This window comes from Sapajus apella, unplaced genomic scaffold (genome assembly GCF_009761245.1).
Source record: "Sapajus apella isolate SASKATOON/1434 unplaced genomic scaffold, GSC_monkey_1.0 scaffold46, whole genome shotgun sequence".
Classification (NCBI taxonomy): Eukaryota; Metazoa; Chordata; class Mammalia; order Primates; family Cebidae; genus Sapajus; species Sapajus apella.
In genome coordinates, this window is record NW_022436986.1 from 6,815,946 (window position 1) to 6,837,802 (window position 21,857).

The window sequence follows — 21,857 nt, forward strand, 5'->3', positions numbered from 1 at the left end:
TTTACACATTGATCTTTTTTCTTAGAATACTGTTCCCTCTCTACCACTTTCTAACTCATCAGTCTTCCCGCTGCAACTTAAATATCACTTCTTCTGGGAAGCTTTCCTTGATACTCCCAGTGCCTGGTATGGTGTGGGGTCGGATACATTCACAATCATTTGCAAAATCCTTCACATTTAAAGTTTGACTTCCCTGTTAGACCAAAGGACAGGGATGGTGTTTATCTTGTTCACCTTTGCATCCTCACTGCCTAACATGGTTGCCTAGTACATAACGTGCAATCTCTAAACATGGTTGGATGAATGCTGGGTGAATGGGGGTATTGTTACCAAGATCCATGCCCTGCCCTAACCCCTGCTCTCATCGTTGTTGAAGTCACCAACTACCAAAGCTGTCTTATGTATTATTACTATTGTTCTGTGCTGAGAGAAATAGCTTCAGAATTCGGTCATGTTGTTTCACTTCTACAGCTCCCTTAATCAGGAAACTAGACTAAAAGCTGAGTCCAACAATATTGACCCTTATGCTGAACCCCCAGGCCATTAGACTTTAGGGAATAATTTTTAGCTGGGAGCAAGGGAGAATAAGTAAAAATCTGTTGATTCAAGTTTACATGTACATACACAGATGAGTTGATAAATACAGTAATGGATGCATGGATACACACATGTAAATGTGCATGTACAAACACAGGGCCCAGCTGTCGTACTCCAATATGCATACATACACTCTCTCACAGAGGCAACCTGATATATACTCACTCCTTACATATGTACACAGAGTAAAATGACATATGCTTGGCACTTATGCATATGTACAGAGGCAAGCTGATACATTCATTACATATGTACACACAGGCCAATGGCATATGGTCAATACATATGTATACATACAGAGGCAAGCTGACATACTTAAACACACACAGTGGTAAAATATAATTATTTAGTTCCATTTGACTCACTGTAATTCCTCTAGGTACCTAGCTCCTTGCCTTCTCTCTTTCATGATTCTTGGCTCAGTGGATGCCATTCTCAAGTTCCCACGTTCTCGGCTGAAACCTCTTGTCCTTCCCTTTGACCCACCTGGCTTTTTGTCAGAACTTTTCCTCCCAGCAGCTTGATTGCCTCTGCCAGTTACCAGGCTGCCATCCTGCAGGTCTGTCTAGTACCCAGCCAGCCCAGATGAGCTCTTTTCCCTGTTGACTTTAACCTTTTGGGTTTTAATTCAAAGTCTAGGCTAGGCTTTGGAGTTAGACAGACCTGGCCCTAACCCTGTTGCCCATTAACTAAGTAACCTTGGGCAAATTACCTATCCTCTCCAAACCTCGGTTTTCTCATCTATACAATTAAGATAATACTGTAATAGTACCTTCTCAGCCCAGGCAAAGTGGCTCACACCTGTAATCCTAGCACTCGGGGAGGCTGAGATGGGAGGATCAATTGAGACCAGGTGTTCAAAAGCAGCCTGATCAACAAAGTGAGACTGTCATCTCTTAAAAAAAATAAAATTAGCCAGGCATGGTGGTGCACACCTATAATCATAGCTGTTCAAGAGGCTGAGGCTGGAGGGTTGCTTCAGTGCCCAGGAGTTCAAGGTTACAGTGAGCTATGATCACGTCACTGCACTGCACTCCAGCCTGAGTGACAGAGTATGACCATGTCTCCAAAAAAAAAAAAAAAAAAAAAAAAGACTAGGTTTTTGGTTGTATTACATTAGATAATACATGCAGAGCTCTTAGTTTGGTATATAAGTACAATTAATGGCAACTGCCACTAACAATAACTAACATTTATTATGTGCTTACTATGCGACTCCTACTTCTAGCTAATGATTGACTACTTATGAGGTAATAAACATGGTTATAAGCACTTCACACGCATCACATCTATGAACCCACTTTATTCTTACAATAACCTTATGAAGCAGATAAAAATTTGATCTCCATGTTACAGATGATCAAACGGAGGCACCAAGAAGTTAAGTAATTTGGCCAAGTTCATATTGCTGGCAAATAGCAGAGCTAGGATGCAAACCCAGATGGTTTGGTTCCAGAGCCTACACTCTTAATTACTATGCTATACCTCCTACTTCCATTTACACGTGATTGTCTCACTCAGAGAAGCTATTTCTTTGGTACACTCCTTTATGAGGTAAAACCCTTAGAGAAATTTTTGAATTGCGGCTGAAAATTTCCATTTGCTGACAGATCAAGAAAAATGTTACTTCTGTATTCAGAGCAATGCTGAACAATTGAATGACAAGAAGACCTGCAGGAAAAACCCAGAGATGTCTCCTCAGTTTCTCTACCCACTCACAGGGACTGTTTGGGTGAGAAGTGACAGTGACAGTGATGAAGCCTATTCTCCTTCAGGCAGATTTAGGATGTCTTTCTGCATTCCCATAGCGCTTTTGTTCTCTAACCCTTGCCTTCTTGGCTTCTACCTTGTCTCTGTAATTAAGGACCACTCAGGGGAAGTGGATAAGAATAACAGTGATTTCAGCCAGACTCCCCACCATTGTCATCACAAGAATCTGTGAATAGAATCACAAGAAACCCAACAAAATCTCCTGACATTCTTGCAAGGGGGTCAGGATGGCTTGTGAAGACTCTTGGGTGCCTGCAGTCTTGATAATGCCAATTTTTTGCTTCAGATTTTTTATGTCACATGATGATGCTTCTCCATCTTCTCCTGCTAGTGATGTGGTGGGGCTTTACAGTCAGAATGAACCAGGTGATTCCAACTTCTTCACCTTGTGGCCTTGGGTACTTGATCTCATTAGGCCTTTGTTTTCTTATCTATAAAATGGAAATAATACTTACCAAAAAGGTGGGTGGGAAGATTAATGACAACAAATACGAAGTGCCTGGGGCATAGGCATACCTGGGTCATAGCAAGTCCTCAGTGTACTATGATCATGGCTCAATCCAGCAATTACTCTCTCCCACTGAGGTTGTTATTATCAGATGTCCTCTATTAAACCATAAGCTCTGTGAGAATGAGAGACTTTGTTTTGTTCACTGCTGTTTCTCTGTATCTATACAGTGCCTGGATCATAGTAGGTGCTCAGTAAATATTGGTTGAATCAATGAATTAAGTCCTAAACAAGTTGACCTTGCTTTTTAAGGTTTTTACTAAACTGGCTGGCATTCAGATGCTCTTGCTCACAGGAAAGTGTTCCCTCTGCCTGGAGCACTCCCTTTTCACCTGGTTAACTTCTACTCCTCCTTCTTATCTTAGCACAAGCATCACTCCTTTAGAGAAACCTCTCCGACCTTCCACTTCATTGTATTTGTTAACCATGTTGCAATTTTACTTTTATTTGTATAACTGTTTGATTAATACTTGGCTGTAAACTTCCTAAGGACAGGGACCAGGTCTCTTTTACTTACCATTGCATATTCCCAGGCACTAGGAGTAGACCTTCAGTACAAATTTGCTGAATGAATAAATAATATATCCATTTTGCAAAGATCCCCCCTCTAGAAACTGGAGTCCAGTTTCACAAATTGGATCAGAGGTCAGTCCCCGGCTTTGCAGTGCTGCACCATAAATCATTGCTTTCCCCTGTTTCTGGGTCAAGCACTGTGACTCCTACTGGGGCCAATTTGTTAGTCCCAAAGTGTCTCATTACTGTTTATCAGGACTTCGTTATGCAGCTGGACCCTCCAGCAGGAGGTCTAGGAAAGCCAGGATATTGGCAGGGCTAGGAGTATGGGATGGGATTTGCCATTTACATCTATCCCACCCTCACTCCATTTATATTTAATATTTATCATACTGAGTTGTAGTTGCTAATTTTCAGGTGACTCCTTCTCTCCCACACAGTGAGGGCAGGATCTCTTGCCCCCAGAATCTACTCCAGTGTGCAGCGAATGCTCATAAGGGTTTCTTGAAGGAATGAGATGTTTTCCATGAGTGAAGCTTAATTGAGAACAAAAATCAACTCATAAGACTATCTCTGACATTTAAAAATAAAAAACCTGAGCCAATAAATCCCTTAACCTGGATTGGGTTTTCTGTTACTTGCAACTGAAAATATTCTGGTAGAGCATAACTAATGATGTTCAATATAACATCATTATATTTTTGAACAAAAATCTCTGATTGATTTTTGTTTAAAAATATTCACTTCCTATCCACTCCCTCTCACTTACCTCCATAAGGAGAATAAATTTCTTTGAGCTCAGTTATGGGACTGATTTTAGCTAGTGATTTGTTAGCAGACGTATACAAGCAGCATGTACAAAGTGCTGGCACAGTTGAGTATGCCCCCTAGTACCACTGCCATCTTAATGACAAGAGTTCCTCCTGGGTATCTACTGTCCTATCAGCTGTGGCCCCAGAATGAACACTAGAATAGTGAACCAGAGCTCAACCAGCACACAGGAGTCAAACCCAGCTGAACCTTAGCTTGAAGCAGAGCCATCCAGTCAAGCCTAGCCTAGATCAACCAGCCAATCCCCAGCCAACCTCTAGACCTTTTGAGAAATGAATGCTCATTGTGGCATGCTGCCGAGATTTTATGGTGGTTTGTTATGGAGCAATAATTGACTGATCAAGGTTAGGTCAGGGTTTTCCAGACTTGACAGTGCATCTGAATTGCCTAGAGAACTTTAAAATAAATAAGAGATACTTGGGCATTACCTAGACTGTTTGGAATACTTCTCAGAAATCTACATTCTTTTAAAATTCTCTGGGTGGTTTTTATGCAGTGAGTCCCACAGCCTTTTGCTATCTGATATTTTGGGGTCACCAGTATTAAAGCATGTCATGGGTGTTATATTAATTCACCTCTAACAACCTTTACCTCTCAGAGATTATATGATCAAAGTCAGACAAATTCTGTTTCTGAAGCAGAGTTCTTTTCTAGAAATCTGTGTAGAATTTGTGTTAGCTGATTTGAGGAAAGATGCAGATGTAAATTAATTTGTGACTTATGGCCCCAGGATTTTTTTTGCTTTTTTTTTTTTGGAAGTCTAGCTCTGTTGTTGCCCAGTGCCCACGCGGAAGTACAGTGGCATGATCATAGCTCACGTGTAAACTTGAACTCCTGGGCTCAACTGATCTTCCCACTTCAGCTTCCTTAATAGCTAAGACTACAGGTACATGCCACTATGCTGGCTAATTAAAAAAAAATTTTTGTATAGACAAGGTCTATGTTGTTCAGATTGGTCTTGAACTCCTGGCTTCAAGCAATCCTCCTGCCTCAGCCTCAGAAAGTGCTGGGATTACAGATGTGAGCCACCCACCTACCTGCTGATTTTTTGCTTTTTATTTAATGGTTGACTTTTTTTTACTATTTCTGCCTGAGCTATGGTTAGCAGTGAAATGAAAATTCAAGGCAGAATACTGGGGCTTGGAGAGCCAAGACACAGGTCAGGAAAGAAGTATGGAAGAGGTCAAGTTTAGCAGAGAAGCTGCTGAAGGAGTGGTCTGAGAAGACTTAGCTGTGGTCTAGCAGTTAGGAATCTGAGATCCCATAGGATTCAGCAAAGCCAGAAGTTCAATTTTTGTAACTACTGGCATGCACCTAACAGTTTAGAGATAATAATATGTTAAAAATGTAAATTTATTTATATAAAAAGTATGATGAAAGTACAATTTAAAATAGTGTTTTTTTGTTTGTTTGTTTGTTTTTTTTTGAGACAGAGTCTCACTCTGTCACCTAGGATGGAGTGAAGTGGCACGATCTCAGCTCACTGCAACCACTGCCTCCCTGTCCAAACAATTCTCATGACTCAGCCGTAATAGCTGGGATTACAGGCATGCACCACCACACCTGGCTAATATTTTGTGCATTTTTAGTAGAGACAGTAGGAGAATTGTTGGCTATGCTGGTTTTAAACTTCTGGCCTCAAGTGATCCACCTGCCTCCATCTCCTGAAGTGCTGGGATTATAGGTGTGAGCCACTGCACTGGCCAGAAGGAAGTAGCTTTTTGAAATGATAAGCCTGGGCAACATAGTGAGACCCTGTTTCTAAGAAAAAAAGTTAGCTAGGCATGTTGGCACATACTCGTAGTTCCAGCTACTCAGGAGGCTGAGGTGCAAGGGTCACTTGAGCCTGGGAGGCTGAGGCTTCAGTGAGCCATGATCATGCCATTGCATGCCAGCCTGGGTGACAAAGTGAGATACTGTTAAAAAAAAAAAAAGATAAAACTTTTTCATTGAAAAAATTTCAGTTCATACAGAAAAATATAAAGAACAGGTAGTTATTACTCATAAGCTGGTCTTTCAGACATAACCACCATTAATGTATTGCTGGATAGTGTCCTTCACTTTTTTTCTATGGATGTGTACACATATATATTCTAGAAAAAAAGGGTTTTTCTATTACTCATTAGTATCCTGCTTTCTCCACATCAGTAAACACTAACCTAATTATCACCATTGTTAAAGCTGCATAACGCTCCATTGTGCTAAGATGTACCATACATTAGTCTCCACTGATGGACATTAAAGTTATAAAGACTGTGATGAACATCCTAATGCATACATTTTTGTGTGCTTGTCCAGTTATCCTTTAGATAAATTCCAGTAAATAGAATTGCTAGATTAAAGAATAAACACATTTTAAAGGTTTTTGATACACAAATTGCCCTCCTAAAATATATAAATAAGTAGTGCTCAGTCTGCTAATTCTTTTAACTCTTGTTAATCATCCAAAGGAAAAATAATTTTATGGGTTTTATTTTTATTTTTATTTTTTTTGAGATGGACTTTCACTCTTGTTGCCCAAGCTAGAGTGCAATGGTGTGATCTTGGCTAACTGCAACCTCTGCCTCCTGGGTTCAAGCATTTCTGCTTCAGCCTCCCGAGTAGCTGGGATTACAGGCAGTACAGGCACGCGCCATCATGCCTGGCTGATTTTTTGTATTTTTAGTAGAAACGGGGGTTTCACCATGTTAGCCAGGATGGTCTCTAACTCCTGACCTCAGGTGATCCACCTACCTCGGCCTCCCAAAGTGCTGGGATTACAGGCATAGGCCGCTGTGCCCAGCCAGAATTTTGTGGTTTTAATCTTTTATTACTGGTGGGTTCAAATCTGTTTTCATGAATTTATTGTCTGTACTTTTTGTGAATAAGAGTCAAGCTTCCCATTTTTCTATAATGTCAACTTTTTCTTCTTGACATATACCTTTATATTAAGTATATTGTCTCATATTTGCACTGAAGACATTTTTCCTAATGTGGCTTTGCTTGTGGTGGATTTTCACACATTTCTTAATTTTATGAATCAACTTGATCAGTTTTTCAATGAGACTTAAAATTCCTTCTGGGGTGGGAGGCAATATAATAGCATGAAAAAGGCAGAGGACTTTCACAAAATTCAGCCCAGGATCTTAGTACCTATGTCTGGGTATCATTTAGCAGGATGTGGTAGGAAGAGCACTGGACTGGGAGTCAGATCACTATGCCTCTCTGGATCCCAACTTCCTCATCTGTAGAATGGAGATTAGAATGAAAACTCCCTCCCAGGCCTGTAAAAAAAGAATTGAAGAGAACGCAGATTAAGAGCTTTCACCAGGCCTTGCATATAGAAAATCTTCTCTAAATCTCAGCTATTGTTGTGGGGAGAGGGCAATACAGACTTTTATAAAACTATTTTCAACTCAGTTGTATGTGAGTCTATGGGAATGAGGTAGGGGGTGAGGAAACTAGAAACGTAACCATTCACCCAACATCTCTGAGAACTGCCTGGCAGGAGTCAGAACTTGGGCTCCCATCCTGGTCCTGCCCATTTCTTGGTAGGCGACCTTGGACAAGTCACCTTTAACTCTTCTGCGACTGTTTCTTTACCTAAAAAGTATTGCAGATATATGAGAGACCACCTGCCCTCATTCGCAGCCCTGCTGCTGGGCGAAGGAAACGCTTCAAAAACGCTCATAAAGGGCGGCAAACACGTCAGTTACCGAGCTGCCTACAGCCGAGGGGTGGCCGCAACCCCGGCCCCCGCGCCCCCGCCCCGCCGCAGGAACAATAGCTCCCCCGGAGGCGGCGCCGGCCGCGGCCAGGGGCGGAGCTGTCGGCTCGGGCGCTGGGGGTGTGCGCGGGGCGGGGTCGCAGCCACCCCTCCCGCAGGCGACTCCGTCACGCGCCCCTCACCGGGCGGGCCGGGGTCTTTGTGACGCGGTGGCAGCGGCCACGGACACAAAGGGAAGGCGAGGAGGCGAGCGAGGGGCTGGGCCTGCCTCGGGCCCGCGACCCCCGCCCGCCGCGCGCGCGCCCGCTCGTTCCCCTCACCGCGGTCTCCCCCACGCCGGCTCGCACCCTCGCGCGCACCCTCGCGCGCCCGCGACCCTCGCACGCGCCCGGACCCACCGACTCCGTCCCGAGCGCCGCGGGCCCGGGCCTGGCGGGCGCTGCGGGTGGGGCGGGGATGCTGAGGGGCTGCTCCCCGGCTCCGCGGCGCGGCTGCTAGGAGGCGCCGAGGCAGCGGCGGGGCTGTGGGCGCGCGGCTGGATGCCCCCGGCCTGCGGCTCCCTGCGCTTCCCGCCGTCCAGGGGCGCCAGTCATGGGCACAGCGGTCGCTGAGGCGCCGCTCCGGCTGCCTGCCGCGCCCCCGCTCGCCTTCTGCTGCTACACGTCGGTGCTTCTGCTCTTCGCCTTCTCTCTGCCCGGGAGCCGCGCGTCCAACCAGCCCCCGAGTGGTGGCGGCGGCGGCGGGGACTGTCCCGGCGGCAAAGGCAAGAGCATCAACTGCTCAGGTAGGACCGGTCGGAGCCGGCCCTAGGTCTCACCACCCCACCGTGGCCGCCTCCCTCCTGGTCCCCGCGGTCGGCCAGGCTGGGAAAGACCCCGGCGTGGGGGTCCCAGGGATCTGGGCCCGAGGGTGAGCGAGGGCGGAGGGCAGGGCGCGAGCGTGCGGTGTGGCTTGGGGACCGGCGCTGGGGATGGGAGTGGCTGTGCGTGCGTCCGAGTGTGTCGAGTGGCCGGGCGAGGGCGGCCCAGCTCGTGGGGAGGCGGTGGGGCCGGGGCGAGGCAGAGCAGCAGGCAGGGGCTCCCTGTGTGGTCGTGGGTGTGCTCGCGGGAGCGCGTGTTTGTGTTGTGAAGGCTCAGGGGAGGGAGGGCGGCCCCAGGCAGGAATCTCTGTGTGTGTACGGAGTGCAGTGGGTGGGAGAGGGCCAGGGGCTGGGCAGGGTGAGGGCAGGGGAGTGACCATGTGCTGGGGAGGGTCTTCCTTAAGGCACTGGGGTCTTGGGGGGGGGGCATGTGAATAAAGGGAACGGGTTGCCTTGAGGACGCGGGTTGGCGATGCAGAGTGACTGTGTGAGTGTGTGTATGCCGGCGCTTGTGTGTGTTCTTTGGGTTCTGAGATGGGATCTGGGGGCTTGGAGTGACCTCGGGTCTGTGGATATCAGAGGGAAAGTCCCAGGGATCCTGTGTTTTTGTGTGTTGTGTGTGTGTGACACACCTGGGGCTCAGTCACCCTGGGGTATGCCCTAAAGAGGAGGGATGGGTGCCCTGTAGCGAACCCCATTTGTGTCTCTTCAAAGGGAGGGGGTTTGGGAGTCATCATCCTGTGTAGGGTTTGGGTGTAGAAAGAGGAAATTAGGTCTCAGGGAGTGCCCTTGTGTAGCAAGGTGTAACCCTGGGTTATTAAAGTGGTGTGGAAAGAGAGAACTGGGTCCCAGGGAAGATGCCTTGCCCGTGTTTGTGTGTTTTGCGGGAAGGCCTGGATATTGGCAGCAGCGGGAGCAAGGAAGTGACCTGTCCCCTCTCTCCAAGGCCGCTTGCCCCCCCCCCCCAAACAGCTGTTGGAAACAAAGAGCTTGCTGGGGCTTTCATGGATAACACTGGGGAGGAGGGTCCCGGCAGTAAAGTTCCCTCTTCCTTTCTAAAGGGGTCCCAGAGGCACACAAGGATTAAGGCCCTGGGGCAAAGAGAGGCATTCAGGTCTCATGGGCCTGGGGCCGGGGGCCTTGGGGGGTTACTCCTGGAGCTTACCTAGCAGATGCTAGTGATCATAAGCCACATCTTTGCTAACTTGCCCTTTTATCATTTCGGAGCCTTCTCTTGTCTTCTTTAAACCAAGGTGGAGTAGGGGAGGAAGGAGGGACATCAGGCCACTAGGAATCTGCCATATTCTCTCGAAGGGGCATTATTTCTGGAAGAGTGAGGAAGGAGCAAGAGGATCTCAGCGCAGATGCTTATGCTACCCTAAATGAAGCAAGCCTTTGGCCTGCTGTTTAGGTTTGAAGGCCATACATCTTTTAATAATTTTCATATGGTAATGTTTTATGAGGGGAAGGGCAGTTTTGAGCACAGTTAATAATGGCATGTCCATTAAAAGCATTTCCATCCCTGAAATAACTTTTCCTTTATTTTTCTGATGTTGTGTGAGATATGGGATAATGCTTTCTTACATAATCACACTTCAAGAATAAAAACCAGTTGTATATTAGAGTGCCTTTTTATGTAACAAATATTAATTAACAAACTTGTAAGTGATCACACCATGTCAATAGTTTTCTGGCTAATGTGTCCCAGGTTTTGTTCTTGCTAAGCTAATTTGTTCTTAGCAAAATATAGTATGTGTTGATGGGATGTTTCTGTGTATGCTTTCTAACTTGTATAGTACAAGTTTTAAGAAAGGAAATAAAGGAAATAGAGGGTTGGATACCCTTGAGGACACGGGTTGGCGATGCAGAGCGACTGTCTGTGTTTAGGCGCGTGCGTGTTCTTTGGGTTCTGAGATGGGATCTGGGGGCTTGGAGTGACCTCAGGTCTGTAAATATGGGCAGGAAAAGTCCCAGGGCCTGGGAAGTGAACCTGTGTTTCTGTGTGTTGTATGTGTGTGTGAAGCCTGGGGGTCAGTCAGTCACCCTGGGGTGTGCATTGAAGCGTGGTGGGCGCCAGATGATGTGGGAAAAAGGGGACTGATCTAGGGGTCATGGCCCTTGCTAAGCAGCTGTGTAATTTGGGGCAAGTTACTTAATTTCTCTTAGCTTCCTTTCCTTTTAAAAAAGAGTCTTGGATTTAGTAATATCTGAGTCTTCTTTCAAGCATATTTGTCACTGATATAAATGTCAATAAATTAAGCTGATCAAATAAAATGTTTTCTAGCAGTGAGATATACTTGAATAACTGGGTCTAAAGCTAGAGTTTTAACTAAATGATACTTGTAGATTCTTGTAACTTTTTTTTTTTTTGAGACAGAGTCTCCCACTGTTTCCCAGGCTGTAGTGCAATGGTGCAATCTTGGCTCACTACAGTCTTCGCCTCCTGGGTTCAAGCAATTCTCCTGCCTCAGCCTCCCAAGTAGCTGGGACTACAGGTGTGTGCCACCACGCCCAGCTAATTTTTTTGTATTTTTAGTAGAGACGGGGTTTCATCATGTTGGCCAGGATGGTCTTGATTTCCTGACCTTGTGGTCTGCCCACCTTGGCCTCCCAAAGTGCTGGGATTACAGGCATGAGTCACGGCACCTGGCTGATTCTTGTTACTTTTTAGGATAAAGACCTGGGGACGATTTATATGGCAAAAAAAATTTTTTGGTTGCTAAATTTGAAAACCATAGTAATACAGTCTGGACACACACATCTATTAATGCAGCTTGAAATTGTGCATAGTTTTTTTAGTAGCTTTTATTATTTAGGTATCCCCACACAAACTGAAGTTTACTCTGTCATCTCTTTTTTTTTTTTTTTCTTTTGAGATGCAGTCTCACTCTCATCCAGGCTGGAGTGCTGTGGTGCGATCCCAGCTAACTGCAACCTCTGCCTCCTGGGTTCAAGTAATTCTCCTGCCTCAGCCTTTGGAGTAGGTGGGACTACAGGCACCCACTGCCACTCCCAGTTAATTTTTTTGTATTTTAGTCTAGATGGAGTTTCACCATGTTGGCGAGGCTGATCTTGAACTCCTGACCTCAAGTGATCCACCCGCCTTAGCCTCCCAAAGTGCTGAGATTATAGGCATGAGCCACTGTGCCCAGCCTATTTCAGTTTCAAAACTAAATGCTGCCATTGACTCCCTGTAGACTTTCATTTTAGGTTTTGGACTATCATTTCAGCCTTCTATGACCTTTCTGGAGCTGATTCTGTCAGGCTGTGTCTGTTGGGTCACTCACAGTTGTTTGTTTTTTTTTTCACTTGCTAATGTGAAGAGGTCTATGGGCTTATTAAATTAATAGAAGTTGTCTAGATTGTGAAAAAGGATGGAACCCTGTGATATATTATTGGAGACTTTTTACCAACTTGATTGATGTTGTTACGTTAGTCAACCAGGTGTTCAACTGGCTATGCATCTTGTTAGTTGAATTTAACAGATTTTTGAGCTTCTACTGTTCAACATTTTCCCATCTTGTTCACCAGCCTATTATTTAGAAGATTATTTCAGATTGTCGTATTAGATTTAGTTACGTATATGTATCATCCTCTCGTCCTCCCTTTTTCCGTTTTAGTAATCCTGCTAAATAAAAAGCGCATGTTATATAGCCTGCCTTAATAAAGAGCTGATGGTGGCTTTCTCTTTTTGCTGTATTCAAAAACTTACTTATCCATTTTAGAATTTTTCAGCAGTTGCATGGCAGGTTTACCCATAGATGTTTTTCTGGATCTGCATTCTGCCTTTTTTTTGTGGGGGTGTGGGGGAGACAGTCTCAGTCTGTTGCCCAGGCTGGAGTGTGCAGTGGCATGATCTTGGCTCACCATAACCTCCGCCTCCTGGGTTCAAGCAATTCTCCTGCCTCAGCCTGCCGAGTAGCTGGGACTACAGGTGCACGCTGCCACACCTGGCTAGTTTTCTTTGTATTTTAGTAGAGAAGGGGTTTCATTGTTTTGCCCATGCTGGTCTTGAACTCCTGAGCTCAGGCATTCTGCCCACCTCAGCCTCCCAAAGTGCTAGGATTACAGGTGTGAGTCACCATGCCTGTCCTGCATTTCCTCTTTTTTGAAATTTGAGGATGAGTTCTTTTATTTCTGGTCTTCTGGCACCTTGTCAGGGTAGCTTATGTAATTAGTGGTAGATTTTAAGGCAGATGTAAAAGTTTTTTCAGTATCATGGAATGTGAGTTGATTCTTTTGAACTAGCTCTATATTCTGTTACTGTCCCCTATCATGCCACTTACCTTAGAAGTAGTTGGTTTCTTTTTATCAGATTTCTGTCCTCCCTAGCTTGAAGGTCATGTTCCTTGATGATGAAGATGAAGCACAGGGAATTGGCCCTGTTGTCTCTTGATATTACATCTTCCCTAAGCAGTGGGCCTTTGGTTTATCTCTTCTTGTTCTAAACAAGACTTTTTTGTCTGTTTGAGAGAGGGTCTCATTCCTGTCGCCTGGGCTGGAGTGTAGTGGCGCAATCTCAGCTCACTGCAACCTCAGCTTCTTGGGCTCAGGTGATTCTCCGCCTCCTGCGTAGTTGGGACTCTAGGTGCGTGCCACCACACTTGGCTAATTGTTTTATTTTTAGTAGAGAGACGGCTTTGCCATGATGCCTAGGTTGGAGCAAGACTTTTTTTGTTGTCCTCTTGGCCAAGTTCTCCACTCTCATTCTGGACTTTAGATTTACTGCGATTAAAAAAAAAACTTTGATTTTATATCTTTTTTATTATGCTTCTTCTTTTAAAAGCTAACTTACCAGAAAGTTCCCAGTTATCCATGACATATATGAAGAAAGATAAACTTGAACTCGGAGACCAGGTAACCTTAGACTGACTTTTTTTTGTTTTTCATTTGTAACATGAAGATGATGATAGTCCTTTTTGACTCTAGGGTATTTGAGAAGAAAAATGAGGCTAACCATATAGGGCATTTCTATCCTGGGGAATATGGTTAAAGAGGTAGAAGAACATATTGAGAGATTCGTACGTGGCATTTGGTGATAGATACAAGGTGCAGAATTTGAAATAGGTTTTAACTAGATGTGGGTCCTCTGGATTGTTACATGGTGGTTGGAATGGTATAAATGGATAATATCAATGTCAGATTACAAGAAGTGCCTTATTTGTGGCAATTTAGGATTCTCTGGAATAAAAAGTAAGGTTTTCTAATCAATGTGGAATCTCGGGCAGGGCTTTTTTTCTTCTAGATCCCTGATGTGTAAAGTGTGGATGGACAATAATTAATTTAGCAAACTTTGATTGAATACTGCTTAGTGTAATCTAATATACTAGATGTTAACGGAAATATATGAGAGGGCTTCCCTGCCTTCAAGGGCCTTATAATCATACAGAAGTGGTTAGCCTGTTACAGATATATACAGTGGATGTTCCTGTTTACCACATCTGGGCTTGCTTTCCTTGCATTCCCTGTCAATAAGCATTTATTGGGCACTAACAAGATAGGAGTTTTCAAAAGGTGTACAGTTAAGTTGTTTTGTGTATATTGACAAAATTGTCTGTTACCACTCTCTAATTCCAGAAAATTTTCATCATCCCAAAAAGAAACCCTAAAACTGTTAATAGTCACTCCACATTCTTCCCTTCCCCAGCCCCTGGTTACTGCTAATCTACTTTCTGTCTCTATGGATTTGCCTATTCTAGATATGCATGCAAATGGAATAATATGAGGTGTGTTCTTTTGTACCTGGCTTCCTTCCTGTAGCATAATGTTTTCAGTGTTCATCCATGTTGTAGCAGGTGTCAGAACTTCATTCTTTTTATGGCTAAATAATATTCCATTGTATGGATAAACCACATTTTGCATATCTATTTCTCTACTGATGGATATTTGGGTTGTTTTTACTTTTTGGCTGTTGTGGATAATGCTGCCTTAACATTCATGGACAAGTTTTTGTGTGGAGACGTTTTCAGTTCTGTTGGGTATATATCTAGGAGTGGAATTGCTTGGCCATATGGTAACTCTGTGTTTTACATTTTGAGGAATTGCCAAGTGGTTTTCCAAAGTGGCTGCACCATTCTACATTTCTACCAGCAATGTTTGAAGATTCTAATTTCTCCAACATCTTCTCCAACACTTGTTATTATCTGTCTGTCTGATTTTGGCCATCCTAGTGGGTATGAAGTTATGTATCAATGTCGTTTTTATTTGTATTTTCCTAATGACATCTTTTAATGAATGTATTGGCTATTTGTATATCTTCTTTGGAGAAATATCTAATCAGATCCTTTGCCGGGCTTGATTTTGACATCCTGGAGTAACCATTCCCTTAGTAAACATACTAATCAGTTCCCACAGCAAGCGCACAGATACTCAAATGCTAGGTTAGCTTTTGTTGTTTGTGTATCATTTGATTTTTCTGCTTACTAAGCAAGAGTCAGTTGTACTTGTTTTCAGACTTATTTATACCGGTGGTACTTATGAGTATAATTTAATAAATATTACTCAAATCAATGAAATATGAATACAAAAAGTTGTTTTTATGAAATGCTTTGGAAAGAAGACAAGAAGCTGAAAGAATTGCCTCTGAATGAATGAAATTATGATCAAGAAAACTGAAACAGAGTGGAGAAACCCTGTAAACTCTTGGAATAATTTCTCAGAAAACATTGCAAGTATTTTAAAGCCTGTGTTCTACTTAAAGGAAAGGAAAATGGACATTGGAGATCTAATGGATTATGCATATGGTTTATTCGAGGGAGTGGGGAACTGCATGTGGCAGACTCATACCCAAAAAAAAGGTCTTGGTGCTACACTAGGAAATGAATGTGTAATTATATATTTAAGGCTAAAATGGCGAAAATAGGTATCATTTTAAATGGATTCTGCTTTAACTTTTTTGATTAATAGATCAATAATCACTCTTGTATATGTTTGAAAAGAGGATTTCCACTGTACAAGGTGCCCTAAGGAAGATACAGATATGGTGTCATGCGAATGAATAATTCTGATTTGTAGGAATCAAAACTGGTTTCTTGGAGTAAGTGGCACTCCAGGAAGTGGCACTCCAGCACCTTGAAACATCAGACATACTTTTGCCTGAGGCCTTTGCTGTTGTTGCTGTTCCTTTGGCATGGCACCTTCTTGCCCCAGTTCCTGCAGGTGTTTGCTCTAATGTCACCTTAAGTGGTGCCTTAAATTACAGCCTTCTCCACCTTCCATCTACAATGTCTCTCTCACACCGTAATCTTTCTTCCTACTTTTTCTTTTCTTTTCTTTTCTTTTTTTGAGACGGAGTCTTGCACTGCCACCCAGGCTGGAGTGCAATGATGTGATCTTGGCTCACTGCAACCTCTGCCTCCAGGGGTTCATGCAGTTCTGCCTCAGCCTCCCGAGTAGCTGGGATTACAGGCGCGCACCACCACACCAGCTAATTTTTTTATATTTTTAGTAGAGATGGGGTTTCGCTATGTTGGCCAGCCTGGTCTCGAACTCCTGACCTCATGATCTGCCTGCCTTGGCCTCTCAAAGTGCTGGGCGTGAGCCACCGCGCCAGGCCCCTTTGTGTTTTTTCTTGCTCCAAAACATCTTTTCCTGTGTGACATACTATACATCTTACTTGTTTTCTGTCTCTGCATGTCGCTCTATAAAGGCAAAGGTTTTTGTCTGTTTTGTTTACTGGTGTATTGACAGTGCCCAGATTGGTGTCTGGCACAGAGTTACTTGCCCATTACATATTTATTTGTGGAATGGATTAATGGCTGAATGAACATAGAAGCTGATGAGAGTTGGGAAGGGCTGAAGGAATAGCTTTGGGAAGGCACAAAGGTGGGAAAGAGAAGGGAGTCTTTTCGAAACACTAAGTTGCGGGGATTAAGGCAGGAGATTCTGCAACCACATTAAGACCTTCAAGGCCCATCGGAAGGTTTGGCATTTGGTAAAAAGACATCAAGAAGCTTTTAAAGGGTTTGTGTGACATTGTGGTTTTAGAAAACAAAGATTGAAATTGGTAAAGATGGAATGGAGAAGGGAAGAGACTGGAGGTATGAGGAAAGAAAACAGTAGAAATAGGAAGAATTGAGAGGATTTGTTTAGCCCGCATAGTTTAAAAAAAAGTTTCATTCATTGTTAGCCATTAAAAATTTGGAGGTTTCACTTGTCAATCTATTTTTCTGCCTTTTTTTTTTTTTTTTTTTTTTAGAAAGTCTTTTTCTGTTGTCCAGGCTGGAGTGCAGTGGCTTGATCTTAGCTCACTGTAACCTCTGCCTCCCACATTCAAGCAATTCTCCTACCTCAACCTCTGGAGTAGCTGGGATTACAGGCACATACCACCATGCCTGGCTAATTTTTGAATTTTTAGTAGAGATAGGTTTTCGCCATGTTGGCCAGGCTGGTCTCCAACTGCTGACCTCAAGTGATCTGCCTGCCTCCGCCTCCCACAGTGCTAGGATTACAGGTGCGAGCCACCGATTCTGGCCAGCATTCTCTTCTAAAGTTGGAGGTACTGTCAGTATTGGGCTTTCATTTCCACGTAGCAAAAATCAGTCAGTGCTGTCTAGTGAGGCGTGAGCTCTTTACTTTGCTCAGTCCTCAACCAGCCAGCCTCTTTCATTAATCTTTTTCTGCCTAAACTTCTGGATCTCCTCCTATGTGATGGGGTGAATTGTGATGCTCTTAATTTGAGATGGAGACCCTGTTTGAAGGAGAGTCTAATTGGTATACATTCCCTCATTCCTGTTATTCACAATTACAAAGTTGAATTGGAGACCTTATTTCTCCAGAGCCTAGTTCTTCTGGTTTCAACTCCTCTCCTGCCTGTACTCCTTGTAATTTCCACTGTATTGTTCTTAACTCTCTCCTTGAATCCACTTGCTTCTTTTTTATATTTGAAACCTATCCTGCTATCTCTGATTATACCATTGTCTCTGATGTTTTTCCATATCTTTTTTTTAAATTTCCTTAATTTTATCCCTTAGTTTTAAACTCTCCCTTTTGTCTCTTTCTAAATTCTTTTTTTTTTTTTTTTTTTTTTTTTTGCGAGACGGAGTTTCGCTCTTGTTACCCAGGCTGAAGTGCAATGGTGCGATCTCGGCTCACCGCAACCTCTACCTCCTGGGTTCAGGCAATTCTCCTGCCTCAGCCTCCTGAGTAGCTGGGATTACAGGCACGCACCACCATGCCCAGCTAATTTTTTGTATTTTTAGTAGAGACGGGGTTTCACCATGTTGACCAGGATGGTCTCGATCTCTTGACCTGGTGATCCACCCGCCTCGGCCTCCCAAAGTGCTGGGATTACAGGCTTGAGCCACCGCGCCCGGCTTTCTAAATTCTTTAGGTGGGTATAGATCGTTATGTTTCTTAAACTCCATAGATATTTATGATAAAATTTTTCTCATCGTTGTGAAACACATGAGTTTATATATGTTACAGATGGGTTGTTTTATGATTTTGCATTATAGTCTAAAAATGTGTCATATGTAATCTGTAGGTTTTCATATTAAAAACTAGGTGTGGCCAGGCATGGTGGCTCAAACCTGTAATCCCAACACTTTGGGAGGCTGAGGTGGGTGATCCAGGAGTTCAAGACCAGCCTGGCCAACATGGTGAAACCCCATCTCTACTGAAAATACAAAAAGTAGCTGGGCTTGGTGTCACATGCCTGTAATTCTAGCTACTTGGGAGTCTGAGACAGGAGAGTCTCTTGAACCCAGGAGGTGGAGGTTGCAGTGAGCCTCGATCATACCATTGCACTCCAGCCTGGCCAACAAGATAGAAACTCCATCTCACAAAACAAACCAACGAACAAACAATCAAAAAACAAAAGCAAACAAAAACCTAAGTGGATCTTTGTATTCTAGTATGAAAACAAATTTTGTGAAAGATTCCACTCCAGAAGAATTATTTCCTGGACTTCTCAGTCTCCATGTTATATTAACTATTAGTTTTACTTAAATTTATTTTCATATAATTTCAAACTTAGAAACATGTTGTAAAGTACACCCAGATTTCCCAATTAAGATATTACCACATTTGCTGTAAGTCTCTCTTTCTGTATCTACTCTTTCTCTATCATCTGTCTGTCTATTTTTTCTTTTCTTGAACTTGGCTCTGTCAAGTTGGCCCGTAGCAAGGGGAGAGGGTTAATTTATGTTTAATTTTAGTTCCATATTTTAAATTTTTTGTTTTGTCCTTTCCTCTTAATTAAATAGTGAAACTTCCGCTTATAATGATAGGTTTATTTTTCACAGTTTTTTAGTTTTTCTTATATTTTTATTATTCTGTGAGGGACATATACATTGAACATTATTTTGTATCATAATTTGTTATATTTACCTTTGTGTATAGAGTAGATTTAAAGTGTCTCTTGAAGTTATCATAGGACCTGGCCTTTTCTAGATTTGTGTTTATATTTTAGTTTTTAAGTGTTGGAATTTGTTTCCCAACAGAGTTATAGATCATTCTGCTTTCAGTGTCATTCAACTCATTTACATTAAATAAAGTAATTGATACCTGTGCTACTTTCCATCATCATCTTTTTTTTTTTTTGCATTTTAGGTTTTGGGGTACATGTGAAGAACATGCAAGATTGTTGCATAGGTCCACACGTGGCAGTGTGATTTGCTGCCTTCCTCCCCTTCACCTATATCTGGCATTTCTCCCCATGCTATCTCTCCCCAACTCCCCCCCACCGCTGTCCCTCCCCTGTTTCCCCCCAACAGACCCCAGTGTGTAGTGCTCCCCTCCCTGTGTCCATGTGTTCTCCTTGTTCAACACCCACCTATGAGTGAGAACGTGCGGTGTTTGATTTTCTGCTCTTGTGTCAGTTTGCTGAAAATGATGGTTTCCAGGTTCATCCATGTCCCTATAAAGGGCACGAACTCATCATTTTTGATGGCTGTATAATATTCCATGGTGTATATGTGCCACATTTTCCTTGTCCAGTCTATCATTGATGGGCATTTGGGTTGGTTCCAGGTCTTTGCTATTGTAAACTGTGCTGCAGTGAACATTCGTGTGCATGTGTCCTTATAGTAGAACGATTTCTAAACCTTTGGATATACACCCAGTAATGGGATTGCTGGGTCAAATGGAATTTCTGTTTCTAGGTCCTTGAGGAATCGCCACACTGTCTTCCACAATGGTTGAACTAATTTACACTCCCACCAACAGTGTAAAAGTGATCCTATTTCTCCACATCCTCTGCAGCATCTGTTGTCTCCAGATTTTTTTAATGATCGCCATTCTAACTGGCGTGAAATGGTATCTCAATGTAGTTTTGATTTGCATTTCTCTAATGACCAGTGATGATGAGCACTTTTTCATATTTTTGTTGGCCTCACGTATGTCTTCTTTTGTAAAGTGTCTGTTCATATCCTTTGCCCACCTTTGAATGGGCTTGTTTGTTTTTATCTTGTAAATCTGTTTTAGTTCTTTGTAAATTCTGGATATCAGCGCATTCTCAGATGGGTAAACTGCAAAAATTTTTTCCCATTCTGTTGGTTGCTGATTCACTCTAATGACTGTTTCTTTTACCTTGCAGAAGCTGTGGAGTTTGATTAGGTCCCATTTGTCTATTTTGGCTTTCATTGCCAATGCTTTTGGTGTTTTGGTCATGAAATCCTTGCCTATGCCTGTGTCCTGAGTGGTTTTGCCTAGATTTTCTTCTAGGATTTTTATGGTGTTAGGTCTTATGTTTAAGTCTTTAATCCATCTGGAGTTAATTTTAGTGTAAGGTGTCAGGAAGGGGTCCAGTTTCTGCTTTCTGCACATGGATAGCCAGCTTTCCCAACACCATTTATTAAACAGGAAATCCTTGCCCCATTGCTTGTTTTTGTCAGGTTTGTCAAAGATTGGATGGTTGTAGATATGTTGTGTTGCCTCCAAGGCCTCTGTTCTGTTCCATTGGTCTATATCTCTGTTTTGGTACCAGTACCATGCTATTTTGATGACTGTAACCTTGTAGTATAATTCAAAGTCTGGTGGTGTGACGCCTCCCGCTTTGTTCTTTTTGCTTAGAATTGCCTTGGCTATGTGGGCTCTCTTTTGGTTCCATATGAAGTTTAAGGTGTTTTTTTTCCAGTTCTGTGAAGAAGGTCATTGGTAGCTTGATGGGGATAGCATTGAATCTGTAGATTACTTTTGACAGTATGGCCATTTTCATGATATTGATTCTTCCTAACCATGGACACGGAATTTTTCTCCATCTGTTTGTGTCCTCTCTTATTTTGTTGAGCAGTGGCTTGTAGTTCTCCTTGAAGAGGTCCTTTATGTTCCTTGTTAGTTGTATTCCTAGGTATTTTATTCTCTTTGTAGCAATTGTGAATGGCAGTTCGTTCTTGATTTGGCTCTCTTTAAGTTTGTTATTGGTGTATAGGAATGCTTGTGATTTTTGCACATTGATTTTGATTTTGAGACTTTTTTGAAGTTGCTTACCAGTTTCAGGAGATTTTGGGCTGAGACGATGGGGTCTTCTAGATATACAATCATGTTGTCTGCAAATAGAGACAATTTGACTTCCTCCTTTCCTATTTGAATACCCTTTATTTCTTTTTCTTGCCTGATTGCTCTGGCTAGAACTTCCAGTACTATACTGAATAGGAGTGGTGAGAGAGGGCATCCTTGTCTAGTGCCAGATTTCAAAGGGAATGCCTCCAGTTTTTGCCCATTCAGTATGATATTGGCTGTTGGTTTATCATAAATAGCTTTTATTATTTTGAGGCACGTTCCATCAGTACCTAGTTTATTGAGGGTTTTTAGCATAAAGGGCTGTTGAATTTTGCCAAAGGCCTTCTCTGCATCAATTGAAATAATCACGTGGTTTTTGTCCTGGTTCTGTTTATGTGGTGAATTATGTTTATAGACTTGCGTATGTTGAACCAGCCTTGCATCCCTGGGATGATTCCTACTTGATTGTGGTGGATAAGCTTTTTGATGTGCTGTTGCAATTGGCTTGCCAGTATTTTATTGAAGATTTTTGTGTCTTATGTTCATCATGGATATTGGCCTGAAGTTTTCTTTTCTTGTTGAGTCTCTGCCAGGTTTTGGTATCAGGATGATGTTGGTCTCATCAAATGATT

General features: G+C 43.0%; 1 protein-coding gene and 1 long non-coding RNA gene across 2 annotated transcripts in view; one reads left to right on the forward strand and one right to left on the reverse strand.

Moving 5' to 3' along the window:
- Positions 1–1,880: 1,880 nt before the first annotated feature.
- Positions 1,881–7,784, reverse strand: LOC116524774. Its single transcript, XR_004257483.1, has 2 exons — positions 7,352–7,784; positions 1,881–2,798 (listed from the first exon to the last, which is right to left on the reverse strand). It is a non-coding gene; the product is annotated as an uncharacterized LOC116524774 (long non-coding RNA).
- Positions 7,785–8,094: 310 nt separating this feature from the next.
- Positions 8,095–21,857, forward strand: part of TMEFF1 (transmembrane protein with EGF like and two follistatin like domains 1) — a 104,140-nt gene continuing 90,377 nt past the window's right edge. Inside the window, exon 1 of the mRNA XM_032240200.1 lies at positions 8,095–8,709. Within this exon, the coding sequence (XP_032096091.1) occupies positions 8,517–8,709 (193 nt within the window). The 5' untranslated portion in view covers positions 8,095–8,516. The remainder of the gene's footprint in view (positions 8,710–21,857) is intronic.